The sequence below is a fragment of the Cherax quadricarinatus genome, unplaced genomic scaffold, assembly GCF_038502225.1.
Source record: "Cherax quadricarinatus isolate ZL_2023a unplaced genomic scaffold, ASM3850222v1 Contig336, whole genome shotgun sequence".
Taxonomy (NCBI): Eukaryota; Metazoa; Arthropoda; class Malacostraca; order Decapoda; family Parastacidae; genus Cherax; species Cherax quadricarinatus.
Window position 1 is genome coordinate 18116 of NW_027195362.1, and position 19015 is coordinate 37130.

Consider the following 19015-nt stretch of genomic DNA (forward strand, 5'->3'; position numbering starts at 1 on the left):
CTCTGTGAACACTTCTTTGAATCTCTTGTTGAGTTCCTCACATACTTCACGGTCATTTCTTGTTGTCTCTCCTCCTTCCTTCCTTAGCCTGATTACCTGGTCCTTGACGGTTGTTTTCTTCCTCATGTGGCTGTATAACAGCTTCGGGTCAGATTTGGCTTTTGCTGCTAAGTCGTTTTCATATTGACGTTGGGCCTCCCTTCTTATCTGTGCATATTCATTTCTAGCTCTACGACTGCTCTCCTTATTCTCCTGGGTCCTTTGCCTTCTATATTTCTTCCATTCCCTAGCACACTTGGTTTTTGCCTCCTTGCATCTTTGGGTGAACCATGGGCTCATCCTGGCTTTTTCATTATTCCTGTTACCCTTGGGTACAAACCTCTCCTCAGCCTCCTTGCACATTGTTGCTACATATTCCATCATCTCATTAACTGGCTTCCCTGCCAATTCTCTGTCCCACTGAACCTCATTCAGGAAGTTCCTCATTCCTGTGTAGTCCCCTTTCCTGTAGTTTGGTTTCATTTGTCCTGGCCTTCCTGCTTCCCCCTCCACTTGTAGCTCTACTGTGTATTCGAAGCTCAAAACCACATGATCGCTGGCCCCAAGGGGTCTTTCATATGTGATGTCCTCAATATCTGCACTACTCAAGGTGAATACTAAGTCCAGTCTTGCTGGTTCATCCTCTCCTCTCTCTCTTGTAGTGTCCCTTACGTGTTGGTACATGAAGTTTTCCAGTACCACCACCATCATCTTAGCCCTTCATGTATCTTGGCCCCCATGTGGCTCCAAGTTCTCCCATTAGATCTCCTTGTGGTTAAAGTCGCCCATGATCAGGAGCTTTGCCCTGCATGCATGAGCTCTTCTGGCCACTGTAGCCAGTGTGTCAACCATCGCTCTATTGCTCTCGTCATACTCTTGCCTTGGCCTCCTGCTGTTCTGTGGTGGGTTATACATCACTGAAATTATCACCTTGGGACCTCCAGAGTGAAGCGTTCCCGCTATGTAATCACTTGCTTCTCCGCTGTCTCCTCTCTCCAGCTCATCAAAATTCCATCGGTGTTTGATCAGCAATGCCACTCCTCCACCCCCCCCCCCTGTTCCTTCTGTCTTTTCTCAGGATCTCGTATCCCACTGGAAAGATGGCATCTGTTATCATACCTGTAAGCTTGGTTTCTGTGATCGCTATGATGTCTGGTGATGCCTCTTTGACTCTTTCGTGCCACTCCTCCCACTTGTTTATTATTCCATCAGCATTTGTGTACCATACCTTCAGTTTCCTTTCCAACACTGTGGTTTGGGAGGCCTGTGGGGGTGGGAGACCTGGTAGCATACTGTAGGATTCTATGGTTGGGGGTTGGGTGGAAGCTGTGGGTATGGATTGTATTGTGTGTTGGGATGGTGTGATAGGTTGTGGGGTTCTGAGGATAGTTGTGTGTGTGCTTGCCCTTGCTGCTCTGTTCTGCTCTGACTGACCTCTGCTGGTTCCATCCTTGTCTCCTTTCCTAGCTCCTTTCGCTTTTTTGTCCTCTCCCTCAGCTGCTGTCTCTCTGTTTGAGTTCTGTCTCTGTCTAGGAACACCTTCTTGTACTCTTCCGAGCTTTTCAACCGTGGTTTCTCTTGGAGGATTCTGTTCCGCACTGCTTTTGTCCTGAGAATCAGCTTGATTGGTCAGTTTCTCCCCTTCAAGTACCCCCCTATTCTCTGAAAATTTACAATCTCATCCATGTCTTCTCCCCCTATTTCCGTGATGATTTTCTCAATCTCCTTTCTCCCTGCCGTCTTTCAGTGTGTGTCCTTTCCTCTCTCTCCCGAAGCCCATGGATAATCACTGATTTTGCCCTTTCCTCCTCCCATTGCCTCTCCCTCTGTGACTCTGGTTCCTGTCTGTATGTGGTCATTTTCTCCCTTGATTTTTCCAGTGGCTCTTGGTAGCATGGTTGTGCCTCAGCATTCGACTTACTCCCTCTCCATCTGCACCCATCTGCTCTTCCCTTCCACTCCATGGCCCTTCTTTGCAGGCTGATATGACCTTAGCATAATTCATATCTCCTTCCTTCCTGTTCAGCCTCTCAGCTTCGTATGGTGTGTCTTCTCTGGTCACTACCCTTGAGACTTGCTTCAGCCTGTTTACCTCAAATTCTAGGACCTTTACCCTGGCTACTGCAGTTTCGACTTGTGCCTCCCAATTCTTCGTCTCCTTCTCCAACCTCTTTTCCCATTTCACAGAGAGCTCTTTCTCCATTTTTTCAGAAAGCTCTCCTAATTTTCTCTCCCATTCTTGCTCTATCCTTTTCCACTGCTCCTCCATCCATTCCTCCCTACCAGTACCACTGTCATCTGATCCCTGATTCCTGCGAGTCCCAATCATTTTTTTTTTTAGTGAGAGAGAAAGAGAAAAAGAAAAAGGGGGAGATAGTGAGAGAGAGGGAGAAAGAGAGAGAAGGGAAGGGTAGAAGGAGGGGAAAAGAAGGGAAAAAGGGGGAGAAAGTGAGAGAGAGGGAAAAGGTAAGAGAGAGGGGGGAAGTGACAAGGGAAGAGAGAGAGAGAGAGAGAAAGATGAGGAAGAGAGAGAGTAAGAGAGGAAGAGAGGGAGAGGGAGAGAGGAAGAGAGAGAGAGAGTGAGAGGAAGAGAGAGAGGAAGAGAGAGATGATGAGAGAAAGGGGGAGAGAGAGAGAGAGAGAGAGAGAGAGAGAGAGAGAGGGGAAGAGAGAGGAGAGGAGAGGGAGAGAGATGGGGGGGAAGGGTTAGAGGGTCACTTCACAGGAAGGTGTGAAATCCTGTATATGTGTGCATGTGTGTGTGTGTGTGTGTGTGTGTGTGTGTGTGTGTGTGTGTGTGTGTGTGTGTGTGTGTGTGTGTGTGTGTGTGTGTGTGTGTGTGCTACAGCTATTCAAGTACCTAACAGCAGAGCTGTTCTCACCAAGTGTGTGTGCATATGTTTATGTTAACAGTCCTTATTTCCCACATATGTACTACATATGTATCGCATATGTACCCGATCTCTTGGTTCCCACTGTAGTCTTATGCGTTTAAAATTACGTTAAAAAATAAATACACTAGGCTTCGCCTATATGCCGCTACCTCTAAATTCTATTAAATGCCAGTAAATGCTGCTTGTTCTAATTCTGATAGCTCGAGGAGAGTGACCCCCAATTCCAGCTAGAGACAGGTACTATTGACCCCATGCAACTCAAACTAGGTGAATATTACTTGCGGCTGGCAGTGGAGTAATGTTGAGGGTCTGTCCTGTCCCAGAAGTTGATGTTTGATGCTTCTCGGTAATTTTTCCACTAACTTCCTGTATGCACTATAGTCTCTAGCTCTTCTAATTTTTTCACTCACTCACTGTATTTACTGACACATCTATACATATCTCTTATCTCCCTGGTCTTGAGTCGCACTTATTCTTCAAAATACCCCACTGTGTTATTATGGCAACACTATTTAGGCCTGACACAACCGTTCACCCTTCCAACGGCCCCTACTAAACACTCAGCCACTATTTCCTTTGTTTTCTTTTCTGTGATCACTTATATTTCCTTTTTTCAGGGCTTAAGTGATTATATGTACTCTTATGCGTGCACACGCCTATATCCCACACTCTATTCCTTATGGCACAGTCAGAAATTACCACCAAAATACGAGCTCAAACCGCGTGACTGCTCCACGAGTGTGTGTGTATGTGTTTGTGTGTGTGTGTACTCACCTAGTTGTACTCACCTAGTTGAGGTTGCGGGGGTCGAGTCCGAGCTCCTGGCCCCGCCTCTTCACTGATCACTACTAGGTCACTCTCTCCTGCTTCCGTGAGCTTTATCATACCTCTTCTTAAAGCTATGTATGGATCCTGCCTCCACTACATCACTTCCTAAACTATTCCATTTACTGACTACTCTGTGGCTGAAGAAATACTTCCTAACATCCCTGTGCCTCATCTGTGTCTTCAACTTCCAACTTGTGACCCCTTGTTACTGTGTCCAATCTCTGGAACATCCTGTCTTTGTCCACCTTGTCTATTCCTCTCAGTATTTTGTATGTCGTTATCATGTCCCCTCTATCTCTCCTGTCCTCCAGTGTCGTCAGGTTGATTTCCCTTAACCTCTCCTCGTAGGACATACCTCTTAGCTCTGGGACTAGTCTTGTTGCAAACCTTTGCACTTTCTCTAGTTTCTTTACGTGCTTGGCTAGGTGTGGGTTCCAAACTGGTGCTGCATACTCCAGTATGGGCCTAACATACACAGTGTACAGTGTCTTGAACGATTCCTTATTAAGGTATCGGAACGCTATTCTCAGGTTTGCCAGGCGCCCGTATGCTGCAGCAGTTATTTGGTTGATGTGTGCCTCCGGTGATGTGCTCGGTGTTATGGTCACCCCAAGGTCTTTCTCCCTGAGTGAGGTCTGTAGTCTTTGTCCACCTAGCCTATACTCTGTCTGCAGTCTTCTTTGCCCCTCCCCAATCTTCATGACTTTGCATTTGCGAGGATTGAATTCGAGAAGCAAGTTTCTGGACCACATGTCCAGCCTGCCCAGGTCTCTTTGCAGTCCTGCCTCATCCTCATCCGATTTAATTCTTCTCATCAACTTCACATCATCTGCAAATATGGATACTTCAGAGTCTATTCCTTCCATCATGTCGTTCGCATATATCAAAAATAACACTGGTCCTAGAACTGACCCCTGTGGGCCCCTGCTCGTCACAGGCGCCCACTGTGATACCTCTTCACGTACCATGACTCGTTGCTGCCTCCCTGTCAGGTATTCCCTGATCCATTGCAGTGCCCTCCCTGTTATGTGCGCCTGATCCTCCAGCTTCTGCACTAATCTCTTGTAGGGAACTGTGTCAAAGGCCTTCCTGCAGTCTAGGAAAACGCAATCAACCCACCCCTCTCTCTCGTGTCTTACTTCTGTTACCTTGTCATAAAACTCCAGGAGGTTTGTGACACAGGATTTGCCTTCCATGAACCCATGCTGGTTTTCATTTATAATGTTGTTCCGTTCCAAGTGTTCCACCACTCTCCTCCTGATAATCTTCTCCATGACTTTGCACACAATACATGTCAGAGACACAGGTCTGTAATTTAGTGCCACATTTCTGTTTCCTTTCTTAAATATGGGGACTACATTTGCTGTCTTCCATTTCTCAGGTAGTTGCCCAGTTTCAAGGGATGTGTTGAAGATTGTGGTTAGGGGCACGCACAGTATCTTTGCTCCTTCTCTAAGGACCCATGGGGAGATGTCCGGTCCCATCGCCTTTGAGGTATCAAGGTCACTTAGCAGCTTCTGCACCTCCTCCTCGGTTGTTCGTATGTCATCCAACACTTGTTGGTATATTCCCTCTTGGTGTTCCCTTCTGTGCCGTCTTCCCACAGCCCTTCATGTCTCTACTGTAAAAACTTACTTAAATATCCTGTTTAGCTCCTCACATACCTCCTGATCATTTCTTGTGAGTTCTCCCCCTTCTGTCCTCAATCTGATCACCTGGTCTTTGACTGTTGTCTTCCTCCTGATGTGGCTATACAACAATTTCGGGTCAGTCTTGATTTTTGATGCTATGTCATTTTCATACTGTTGCTGGGCCTCCCTCCTTACCTGTGCATACTCGTTCCTGGCTCTGCGACTGATCTCCCTATTTTCGTGTGTTCTCTGCCTTCTGTACTTTTTCCATTCTCTATTGCACTTTGTTTTTGCCTCCTTACACCGTCGGGTAAACCAGGGGCTCGTTCGGGTCTTCCCATTGTTTCTGTTGCCCTTGGGAATAAACCTTTCCACTGCCTCCTTGCATTTTGTTGTTACATATTCCATCATTTCGTTTACTGTCTTTCCTGCCAGTTCTCTGTCCCACTGGACCTCCCGCAGGAAGTTCTTCAACCCTATATAGTCCCCTCTTTTATAGTCAGGCTTTTCCCATTCAACTACTGTTACTCTCTCCACTTGCAACTCTACTATGTATTCAAAGCACAGAACCACGTGGTCACTAGCTCCTAGGGGACTCTCATACATGATGTCCTCAATGTCTGAACTGCCCAGGGCAAACACAAGGTCCAATCTTGCTGGTTCATCCTCCTCTCTCACTCTGGTAGTGTCCTTAACATGTTGGTGCATGAGGTTTTCCAGTACCACGTCCAACAACTTGGCTCTCCATGTTTTGGGACCCCCATGTGGCTCCAGATTTTCCCAGTCAATCTCCCTGTGGTTGAAATCCCCCATAGCCAGCAACTTTGCTCTGCTGGAGTGAGCTCTTCTTGCCACCTCAGCAAGTGTGTCCACCATTGCTCTGTTGCTCTCTTCATATTCCTCTCTTGGCCTCCTGCAGTTCTGTGGTGGATTATACATCACTGCAATGACCACCTTGTGCTCCTCAGACTGAAGTGTACCTACTATGTAGTCTCTTTCTCCTGTCTCATCTGTGTCTTCCATTTTCTCGAATTTCCATCTGTTTTTTACGAGCAGAGCAACCCCACCTGTGTGTGTGTGTGTGTGTGTGTGTGTGTGTGTGTGTGTGTGTGTGTGTGTGTGTGTGTGTGTGTGTGTGGGGGTGTGTGTGTGTGTGTGTGTGTGTGTGTGTGTGTGTTGTGTGTGTGTTGTATATGTGTGTGTGTTGTGTGTGTGTGTTGTGTGTGTGTGTTGTGTGTGGGTGCTGTGTGTGTGTGTGTGTTGTGTGTGTGTGCTGTGTGTGTGTGTGTGTGTGTGTTGTGTGTGTGTTGTGTATGTGTGTGTGTTGTGTGTGTGTGTTGTGTGTGTGTGTTGTGTGTGTGTGTTGTGTGTGTGTGTGTGTTGTGTGTGTGTGCTGTGTGTGTGTGTTGTGTGTGTGTGTGTGTTGTGTGTGTGTGTGTGTGTGTGTGTGTTGTGTGTGTGTTGTGTGTGTTGTGTGTGTGTGTTGTGTGTGTGTGTTGTGTGTGTGTTTTGTGTGTGTGTTGTGTGTGTGTTGTGTGTGTGTGTTGTGGGTGTGTGTGTGTGTGAGGTAGGTGACTTGTGCGGTGTAATGACTGACCGCAACTTCTTGTGACCTTACCCCCACCCTCCTGGGACTTGACCCGAACCTTCTTACAATGTTGCCCTTTAAAGCTGTCCTGCCACCTAGCTTATAGTAAGTTACTCGCCTTGTGTGTGTGTGTCTGGATTTAAATATCAATTATTGCTGGTTATTATCCTGTTCCATGTTCACATTGAGAGAGGACTTCCTAGCTTCCTAAGTATTCTTACTGCTAATTACTACTGGAAGTAATACTACGCTACCCCTCGCTAGACTGCTGTCCTCCTCACACTCGTCAACACTGTATTCACTTTATCTATGCTATTTCTATTCTAATTCTGTATCTAGTGCTGTGTATTCTTGTAATGTAAGTCACTGTTACTAATGCTATGTACAGTATCGTCACTCACCTCTCAGATCCCTTGAATTAACAAACACTCCCTGGGACAGCAGGTTCCTGACGGCGTCTAGGTCACCTGTCCTGGCTGCCTCTATCAGGTCACCTGCTTTGGCTGTGTCCATCAGGTCGCCTACACTGGATGCTTCCGTCAAGTCGGCTGCCGTGGCTGCCTTCATCAGATCTCCTGTCCTGGCTGTTTGTATCAGGTCGCCTCCACTGGCTGCCTCCATCAGGTCACCTGTCCTGGCTGCCTCCATCTGGTCGCCTGTCATGGCTGCCTCCATCAGGTCACCTGTCCTGGCTGCCTCCGTCTGGTCGCCTGTCATGGCTGCCTCCATCTGGTCACCTGTCCTGGCTGCCTCCATCTGGTCACCTGTCCTGGCTGCCTCCATCTGGTCACCTGTCATGGCTGCCTCCATCTGGCCGCCTGCCCTTGCTGCCTCCATCTGGTCACCTGTCATGGCTGTCTCCATCTGGTCGCCTGCCCTGGCTGCCTCCATCTGGTCGCCTGTCATGGCTGTCTCCATCTGGTCGCCTGTCCTGGCTGCCTCCATCTGGTCGCCTGTCATGGCTGTCTCCATCTGGTCGCCTGTCATGGCTGTGTCCATCTGGTCGCCTGTCCTGGCTGCCTCCATCTGGTCACCTGTCCTGGCTGCCTCCATCTGGTCACCTGTCCTGGCTGCCTCCATCTGGTCGCCTGTCATGGCTGTCTCCATCTGGTCACCTGTCCTGGCTGCCTCCATCTGGTCGCCTGTCCTGGCTGCCTCCATCTGGTCGCCTGTCATGGCTGCCTCCATCTGGTCGCCTGTCATGGCTGCTTCCATCTGGTCGCCTGTCCTGGCTGCCTCCATCTGGTCACCTGTCCTGGCTGCCTCCATCTGGTCACCTGTCCTGGCTGCCTCCATCTGGTCACCTGCCCTGGCTGCCTCCATCAGATCGATGGTCATGACTGTCTCCATCACTTCTGTCAATACAACCGAACAGTATACAGAAACTCACATTTCTTGAAGGAAAATAACCATATCATTCCTGAGATTGAGTATATTTACAACACATTGTCTTAATAAGGTTATACCAAATATTTGATCGACTCTGTTAATTTCTCGGGGTTACGCTTCTAACTGCATAACGTAAACAAAAGTCCTGGTTCCCAGAGGTAAACAACCTGCCTAGTCTAAGGACATTTAAATTACTCCACATAAACCACTCTAAGGCCATCTTGTACCTTCACATTACGTGTGGAATCTATAGTTATTAACAAGAAGGGCACAAAAACTAACATAAAATATAATAATAGCAAAGGAAGCAAACACATATGCAGTTTAATGTGATCCTTTATTGACAACGTTTCGCCCACACAGTGGGCTTTTTCAAGTCACAAACAGATCTACCTGGGGTGGAAGGTACGGAAGTATTTATTCCTTCGACTGTCACCTGGCTCCGTTATGTTGACGACATTCTCCTCATAACTCCCAGGCGCTTCAACGTTCAAGCTCTCCAAGACAAGCTCAACCAGGTAGAGCCCTCAATCCAGTTCACACTTGAAGAAGAAGTCGACAACACTCTTCCTTTCCTTGATGTTCTTCTCTGCAAAACCGACCATGAACTTCGTTTTAAAGTCTATCGAAAACCCACCAACCAAAACGATCTTCTCCACTTCTACTCTCACCACGACACCAAAACTAAACGTGGAGTAATTATAGGCTTCTTCCTGCGCGCACTCAGAATCTGCAGCAATGAGTTCCTTGAGGAAGAATGCACTATAATTGAACAAGTATTTTCTAAACTCCACTATCCTCGTCACTTCATCAGAGACTGCAGACGGCGGGCATTAAACATCTTCAACACACCCAGAGAAGACACTGCCGAGAAGAGATACATAGTCCTCCCCACCAACTCCATTGCCTAACATGTTTCAAACAACTTTTCCAATACATCATTCCAAGTATCTACCTCCACAACCACGACCATCAAGGACATCACCAGTAGTAGACAGGACAAGCTTCCATCCTCTGCAGGGGTATACATAATCCCTTGTAATGACTGCAACAAATTATACGTGGGCGAAACATCAAGAGACCTCCAAACACGTATTTCAGAACACCAATACGCAAGCAGGACTGACGATACAAGGAATGCCTGTTTACAACATCGCAATTCACACAACCATTTAATTAACTACAGAAACTCAAGACTTATCGCCACAGAAGACAACACTCAATACCGAAGAATCCTGGAATCATCGCTTATCTCTATAACCAACAATTTCAACCAGAACAATGGCTTCTATAACATAGCTGAACCACTAGCCAAGAAACTTCTTCATCGCTATCCCACATGAGAACATAGAACACTGCAGAAGGTCTACTCACAACTTGTCCAATACCCCTGCCAAGCTACCCAAGACTCTATAACCCCACCCGGTAGATCATCAGGTGCAGCATTCTCCACCTGACCTCAACATTCTGAACCTGACTATACTCTCGTACCTTCCACCCCAGGTAGATCTGTTTGTGACTTGAAAAAGCCCACTGTGTGGGCGAAACGTTGTCAATAAAGGATCACATTAAACTACATATGTGTTTATGTTTCCATTGTGTCAATATTTTATACCATTTATTTTCAATAATAGCAAACTTACATATACAACATACGACCTACTCTACACACAGAATTACCATACACCAGTTCACCTTTACTCACATCAGCTCACTAGTACACTACTGCTAGTGAGTAAAGCAATATATAATCAGGGAAGCTTTATAACAGTCCACCCTTTCCTCCTGGCTACTTTGTCTGCAGTCAAAACGTTATATGTACTCTCCAAAACATGGGCCCTTGCACACACTAGGGCCTTAAAGGAAAATCGTGAGAGCATAAAAACAATAAAATAACCAATGGTCTAGACTTGGCCAAAAATACCACCCATATACCTACACTAAACCATGATGACTTGTTCCAGCCGCCGGTGTTCTCGTACTGACTAATACACACACCTCGCCTGCTCCTGTCCTGTTTTGTCTACTCTTCAGGACTGATACGCGTCCGGTTTCAGAACAAATCCCGTTAACTGACATTGTATATGGAGCGTTTTTTAAACACATTTTATAATACACTGCGTAATACTATGCTAAATATGACTCATGAAATCGTATTGACACGATTGCAAACAAGCCATACCACGGGCGGGGTTTGAACCCGCGGTCAGTCTCAAAGCTCCAGACCGTCGTGTTAGCCACTGAGCCAGCTAGTTTCAATAAGATTCATCCAACTAGGTATCTTTCTACACCATAGGAAGGGTTGAAACCCCACCAGTGGTATGTTTTTTTTTTATGCTAAATATTGATTTCTGGGGTCTAAAGAAACGAAGAAGTTTGATATGAATAATGTGATTGTTCTTCCTTGCTCGGAAGATCTAAAATCCCAAATGCAAGTCTCTTAAAATGACGTAAACATCGCCTTTAGCAGTGTGAATGCGATCAAGACACTTGCAAAACGATGGTTTCTCGGAGGACCACCACATAAATGTTGGCATTTATAAGATACCATGCGGAGGTTGTGACAAATGCTACACTGGCGAAGGCAATTATTTTAAACGTCGATTTTCTTAGCATTGATGCTCTGAAGGCAATGCTGATGATAATAAAGTTTTTTCGACAAATACAGAAACTCATGACAATATAAATATTGCTAACATTCTAATGAGATGTTATAACACAGTAGAGGAAATTTATGGATTCTGCCATAGTCAACAATATTTCTAATTTCAATATTATAAACAAGAACAAAGAACATCTATTGAATATGTTTTTCCTTAAAACTGGTCAGCTGTTAAGTTAGAAAACTGACCAACAAAAACGTCAGTCTTTTGTGCTTTGTAATTATTTATAATGGAAATAAGAGATATAAGTTTATAGTTCAATCAGCTTTAATTACAGGTTCGACAAATTCTGAGACGAGTTTGATTATCAGTTTAAAATTGATCTAATATACCAACAAGTACATAAGTAAGACAATTGCAAATGACAGGTATATTAAGACAACTGCAGCTGACAGGTATTTAATTAACACATTTGCAACTAACAGTTATCTTCAGTCCGATACACAGGTTGATGAAGTCAACAGTCGAATACAGAATCATAATGGAGACACCAGGAACAGTTGAGAGATAAAGGTGATATGATGATCCCATCAGCCTTCATGAAGTCTGAGGTGGTTGTGGGATATCAGGGAAGTTGACTGATTTCCAGAACCGTTGGACCCCCTAAGTTGAGGGGAAATGTACGGGGGGGGGGGTAGTAAAGTACGAGCAGTGGACCCCCATATCCTAACGTCCGATGTTGCCACATTTCCTAGTCCACTCTTAATTTATAAGGCTAATTTAGAAACGAATCCTCTGCATGCTAAAAATACATTGCTTCTTATAAGTATTTAAGCTAAGTTAGATTTAGACAGTTACTTAGTTTATCTACAATCATCTTTCACAGCCTACTCAAGCTGACAACAGTGGGCATTTGACCAAGTACATAAAGGGGCACAGCTGCCCACGCCGGACACACAGGCTTCAGTCACGAAAAAAAATTCGGGAGCGAGGCAGGTGGGCAGACTAATTGTGGCGATCTATTAACAGTCTTGTTAATTAGGAAAACTTATTCTATGAAAGGCCTTTGTACAGTGAAGTACTCTAACATTCAATAACAGTGTAGTACTCTAACATACAATAACAGTGAACTACTCTAACATACAATAACAATGTAGTACTCTAACATACAATAACAGTGAAGTACTCTAGCATACAATAACAGTGAAGTACTCTAACATACAATAACAGTGAAATACTCTAACATACAATAACACTGTAGTACTCTAACATTCAATAACAGTGTAGTACTCTAACATACAATAACAGTGAAGTACTCTAACATACAATAACAGTGAAGTACTCTAACATACAATAACAGTGAAGTACTCTAACATACAATAACAGTGTAGTACTCTAACATACAATAACAGTGTAGTACTCTAACATACAATAACAGTGTAGTACTCTAACATACAATAACAGTTAAGTACTCTAACATACAATAACAGTGAAGTACTCTAACATACAATAACAGTGAAGTACTCTAACTTACAATAACAGTGAAGTACTCTAACTTACAATAACAGTGTAGTACTCTAACATACAATAACAGTGAAGTACTCTAACTTACAATAACAGTGTAGTACTCTAACATACAATAACAGTGTAGTACTCTAACATACAATAACAGTGTAGTACTCTAACATACAATAACAGTTAAGTACTCTAACATACAATAACAGTTAAGTACTCTAACATACAATAACAGTGAAGTACTCTAACTTACAATAACAGTGAAGTACTCTAACTTACAATAACAGTGTAGTACTCTAACATACAATAACAGTGTAGTACTCTAACATACAATAACAGTGTAGTACTCTAACATACAATAACAGTGAAGTACTCTAACATACAATAACAGTGAAGTACTCTAACATACAACAACACGTTAGAATGCGATTTTTTTATATTTTATTGAGAACATGTCATGTACAAACATACACAAAATATATTGAATAATTATACTGGGAACAAGATGTATATGATGAATACTGTCACACACGCACTTAGCTGTACATAAAATCAACCTGTCACAGAAAACCACAGAATCACAAGTACAACATACCCCACCCAAGCATCCTGACAGTATATGTATGAATAATAACTATAAACATCATACCACACTTGAAGATAAGTGTGACGTGCAGTGGACCAATACAATAGTGTACTCACGGAAATTTATTCGCAGGAAGTAATACGCAAAATAACACATTAATAAAAGCTGTATACATCCCTAACACTACCCATATCATGGGGGAAAATGTAGAGCCTATAATCCGTCGGAGCCACACAAACAAACCTCCGACAAATACATACAATTGGTATATAACTATATAAGAATAAGTATACTGGCAACAAAATTATGACAACAGTCTTTTGTGACCTACTTCAAACATAATAAAAACTACCCTATCACAACCTACACATTGCACAAAAGTCAGTACACAAAAACAAAGGTGTATACAATGAGTACTACCAAGTTGCAAAACCAGTGTCTCTGACACTCCTAACCCCCCTCCCTCACATTCGGGCACCGCCCACTTTCTCTCGTCAGTACACAATACCCTGTAACTCATTCACCTAGCTGTACATGAGAGAATGAGCCTGTCACAGAACACGACAGTATCACAATCACAACAGACTCTACCCAAGCATCCTTACAGCATATATCTGAATAATACCTAAAAATAGCACATCACACCTGAACGTAGGTGTGATGTGCAATGGACCAATAGTGTACTCAAAGTTATATATGCATAGGAAGTAATACACACCTCGTCTTGGGGGAAACCATACAGAAAATTCTCTAAGCTGAATCTCCCACAACCATTACTGGGTCTCACCTTTAAGCCAGCAGTCATCACACTTACATCCTAACACTTGCAAACAGCACTCAACCACCACTCGTTTATGTCTAAGGCAGACGCCCATACCCCCCCCACACACACATACCCACCCACTCGAGGCGACCAGCCCATTGCAACCCCTGAAATCCCCACCACCCACTCGCCCTAGCCGTGACAGCCCCTTCCCCTACAAAGCTAGTAAGATCCCAACAGTTACACCACGATATCCCATGGGGAAAGCTGCTTCCCACCGCCGTCCATATATTTCCCTATTCCTGCAAACCGTCTTATAGAAAGTGTCTGCCATTACCCGTTTCTGCGGCACCCAATCCCCATTCCCATGCATACCCCACGATACATACACAAAATCTACCATTAAATACGGCAGTTCCCGTTGAATACTCTCAGGCACCTCTCCCACATCCAAACTTAGCGCCCTCAGCACCGATACCCCCCCCCCACATGCCTCACTACCCTACCCATTCAATCCCGAACACTCCTCAAACATCTCAAACATTCGCAAAAATACACTGCATGATGCGCCCTATCCTTCCCACCACACACCCCACACCCACTCTCCTCCACCACCCCTCACCCGTAGAACCACTCCTGATGGCAAAATGCCGTGCAGGAAGCGGAACATAACTTCCTGCACCTGAGGCCTAAACTTCAACTTGCGAAACAGACGCCAAATATCTCCCCACCCATACGTAGGGTATATCCCCTCCACCTGCACCACCACTGCTTCCAATCATTCGCGCCAAAACCACCACACGAATCTTGCCAGGCTCCCTTAGGACAAAGAGGGCACGCAACACTGCCTCACATTCCCATAACTCTGCACCCCATACCACCTCTTGACTCCCTCATGCAGGAGCTCCAACCTCCCCCTCCTGCACCCCCGACGCCCACGAACTCCCATCGTAAGTAAACACATTTTACCCAACGCCGCAGACCCAATAACCCTACCCCCCCCGAGGCTTACCTGGAGTGAGTTCCGGGGGTCAACGCCCCCGCGGCCCGGTCTGTGACCAGGCCTCCTTAGGTCAGTGTCCCAGGATGCGACCCACACCAGTCGACTAACACCCAAGTACCCATTTTACTGATGGTGAACATAGACAACAGGTGGAAAGAAACACGTCCAATGTTTCTACTCTGGCTGGGAATCGAACCCGGGCCCTCACCGTGTGAAGCGAGAGCGTTAACCACCAGGCCACCAGAGCCAGTATTATCACCTCCCTCATCCAATCACACCCCGATCCCCATATAAATTTAAACGCCCTCTTTAAGATCGGTGCAATTCCTTGCCCGGTTATGGGGTATACCGCCGCCACTTGCCAGACCTTACTAAAGAGTAATGTGTTTACCACGATGGCCATCTGCAATAATGTCAAATGGTACGGCTTCAAACTCCTCAATCTATGCTCCACCCATTCTACAGTATGCACGGAGTTTACCTCTCTCGCCCGCTCTTGATCCTCCATATACATGATTCCACATATCTTTAAGCTATCCACCACCCTCCACTCCATGCCAGCACCCCACTCCCCCCCCCCCAGTGCCAATCTCCCAGCCCCATCAAGCACAATTTCTCTACGTTTACCCTCGTCCCCATAGCCACCCTAAAGGTACGAATGAACTCTCCCACCTCACTCAAACTCTTTCCCTCCCTCACAAAAACCGTTGTGTCATAAGAACATAAGAACATAAGAAAGAAAGAACACTGCAGCAGGCCTACTGACCCATGCAAAGCAGGCCCACGCCCTTCCCCCCAGATTAGCCCAATGACCCACCTAGTCAGGTCACTTCCACTTAAGGAAGGAGAAAGGCATCAGACCTAGTAGCACAAGCTAGTCAGGTCCAACTCACACCTACCCACACCCACTCATGTATTTACCTAACCTATTTTTAAAACTACACAACGTTTTAGCCTCTATAACTATGCTGTGGAGTTTGTTCCACTCATCCACAAATCTTTTACCAAACCAGTGCTTTCCTATATCCTTCCTGAATCTGAATTTTTCCAACTTGAAACCATTGCTGCGAGTCCTGTCTTGGCTGGAAATTTTCAGCACGCTATTTACATCCCCTTTATTTATTTCTGTTTTCCATTTATACACCTCGATCATATCCCCCCTAATTCTACGTCTTTCTAGAGAGTGCAGATTCAGGGCCTCAGTCTATCCTCATAGGGAAGATTTCTGATACATGGGATCAACTTGGCGTAATAGCGCACAAAATGCGTGCTAAAGGAATAACAGGAAAAGTCGGTCGATGGATCTATAATTTCCTCACTAACAGAACACAGAGAGTAGTCGTCAACAGAGTAAAGTCCGAGGCAGCTACGGTGAAAAGCTCTGTTCCACAAGGCACAGTACTTGCTCCCATCTTGTTCCTCATCCTCATATCCGACATAGACAAGGATGTCAGCCACAGCACCGTGTCTTCCTTTGCGGATGACACCCGAATCTGCATGACAGTGTCTTCCATTGCAGACACTGCAAAGCTCCAGGCAGACATCAACCATATCTTTCAGTGGGCTGCAGAAAACAATATGAAGTTCAACGATGAGAAATTTCAATTACTCAGATATGGTAAACATGAGGAAATTAAATCTTCAACAGAGTACAAAACAAATTCTGGCCACAAAATAGAGCGAAACACCAACGTCAAAGACCTGGGAGTGATCATGTCGGAGGATCTCACCTTCAAGGACCATAACATTGTATCAATCGCATCTGCTAGAAAAATGACAGGATGGATAATGAGAACCTTCAAAACTAGGGAGGCCAAGCCCATGATGACACTCTTCAGGTCACTTGTTCTATCTAGGCTGGAATATTGCTGCACACTAACAGCACCTTTCAAGGCAGGTGAAATTGCCGACCTAGAAAATGTACAGAGAACTTTCACTGCGCGCATAACGGAGATAAAACACCTCAATTATTGGGAGCGCTTGAGGTTCCTAAACCTGTATTCCCTGGAACGCAGGAGGGAGAGATACATGATTATATACACCTGGAAAATCCTAGAGGGACTAGTACCGAACTTGCACACGAAAATCACTCACTACGAAAGCAAAAGACTTGGCAGACGATGCACCATCCCCCCAATGAAAAGCAGGGGTGTCACTAGCACGTTAAGAGACCATACAATAAGTGTCAGGGGCCCGAGACTGTTCAACTGCCTCCCAGCACACATAAGGGGGATTACCAACAGACCCCTGGCAGTCTTCAAGCTGGCACTGGACAAGCACCTAAAGTCAGTTCCGGATCAGCCGGGCTGTGGCTCGTACGTTGGTTTGCGTGCAGCCAGCAGCAACAGCCTGGTTGATCAGGCTCTGATCCACCAGGAGGCCTGGTCACAGACCGGGCCGCGGGGGCGCTGACCCCCGGAACTCTCTCCAGGTAAACTCCAGGTAAATCTGCCACTTCTCCGACCATTGCATCAGTCTATTCAAATCATCCTGGAGTGCTCTAGTGTCCTCATTAGAATGAATTGAATGACCTATTTTGGTGTCATCAGCAAATTTGCTTATGTCGCTATTTATTCCCTCATCTATGTCGTTTATGTAAATTGTGAACAACAACGGGCCCAACACTGACCCCTGAGGAACATCGCTTGTGACTTGCCCCCATTCTAATTTCTCCCCATTTATGCAAACTCTCTGTTGCCTATTTGTCAGCCATGCCTCTACCCATAAAAAATCATCCTATTCCGTGTGGCTTAAGTTTTCCTCAATATCATATTCAATACCATGATCTACATCCTCAAATACCTTAGTGAAGAAAGTTAGTAAATTTATAAGACAGGAATGCCCCTTCGTTAAACGATGTTGAGATTCATTAATCAATTTATGCCTATCAAGATGGCTATGAATTGCTTCGGCAATTATTGATTCCATAAATTTTCCCACTATGAAGGTAAGGCTTATTGGTCTACAGTTTGAAGCTAAGGACCTGTCACCTGCCTTGATCGACACCATGCCTAACCCTTCTAGGGTAGGGTAGGTGCCTGAGCCCGAGCCTTTAGCTCATAAGACTGTCATTCCCATTTGCCCCCTTGAGGCGGGGATGGCAGACCAGAGAGGCCTAGCTTGTGGCTTGGCCTGGGGACAGTTGGTCCCAAAGATGAGGAGGTACTTGTGCCTCCTCCCATGGGAGACTTAGGTCTCAGACACTCCCTAAAGAGGGAGCCAAAGCCGGGCCACCACTTGGAAAAGGCCCGGGCCGGGAGAATACTGGCTAATCTTTAATAATAATAATAATCACCTGCCTTGTAATTAGGTATTACATTTGCCATTTTCCACTTATCAGGCACTATGCCAGTTTGTAGTGATATGTTGAAAAGATCAGCCAAAGGTATGCTAAGTTCCTCTTTTCATTCTTTTAACACCCTTGCAAACAGTTCATCAGGGCCTGGGGATTTGTTAGGTTTTAATTTCTCTATTTGTCTGAGGACCATGTTACTAATTACAGCAATCATGCAGAGTTTATTATCGTCCTGTTCTTCATTAAATATTATTTCTGGAATTTCGCTAGTATTTTCCTGAGTAAAAACTGAGAGGAAGTATTAATAATTTAACACATATCCTTATCACTGTCAGTGATCTGACCTGAGTTACTCTTAAGTGGACCTATCTTGTCCCTAATCTTACTTCTGTATATCTGAAAGAACACTATCGGGTTAGTCTTCGAATCCCTTGCGACCCTAGCGTCAAAATCCCTTTTTGCTTTTCTTATTCCTCTTTTCTCTGTTTAATTGAATATACTGTTTTCTTAACTGCCCATCCCCTCTTTTGATATGCCTATATATGTCTCTCTTTTGACCACTGAGATGTTTTAATCTATTGTTCATCCATTTGGGGTCATTTCTGTTAGATCTAATTTCCCTACTCGGAACAAAAGTTGTCTGAACAGCTAGAACTATGTTCTGAAAAACATCATATTGGCAACCAAGATCACCTCTCTGACCCATAGTCAGGTCATCCCAATTTAGCCCATCCAGGTAATTTCTCAGTCCCATGAAATTGTTCAAGTGAAAGTCTGAGACAGATTTGATTGCAGTTATCTGGGTAATTCCATGATATACTGAAACTGGGTAATTTGTGATCACTTTCCCCAAGCTCAAGATTATTAATTAGTGATTCTTT

The 19015-nt window shown here is 45.0% G+C and overlaps 1 protein-coding gene across 4 annotated transcripts in view; it reads right to left on the reverse strand.

Moving 5' to 3' along the window:
* Window positions 1-19015, reverse strand: part of LOC138851323 (ankyrin repeat domain-containing protein 1-like) — a 76402-nt gene that overhangs the window by 10721 nt on the left and 46666 nt on the right. For 2 of the 4 annotated variants that reach the window (XM_070080345.1, XM_070080343.1), the window contains exon 3: window positions 7382-8335. In XM_070080345.1, coding sequence (XP_069936446.1) covers window positions 7382-8335 — 954 coding nt within the window. The remainder of the gene's footprint in view (window positions 1-7381; window positions 8336-19015) is intronic. The other 2 variants (XM_070080347.1, XM_070080346.1) reach the window with 2 other exon arrangements.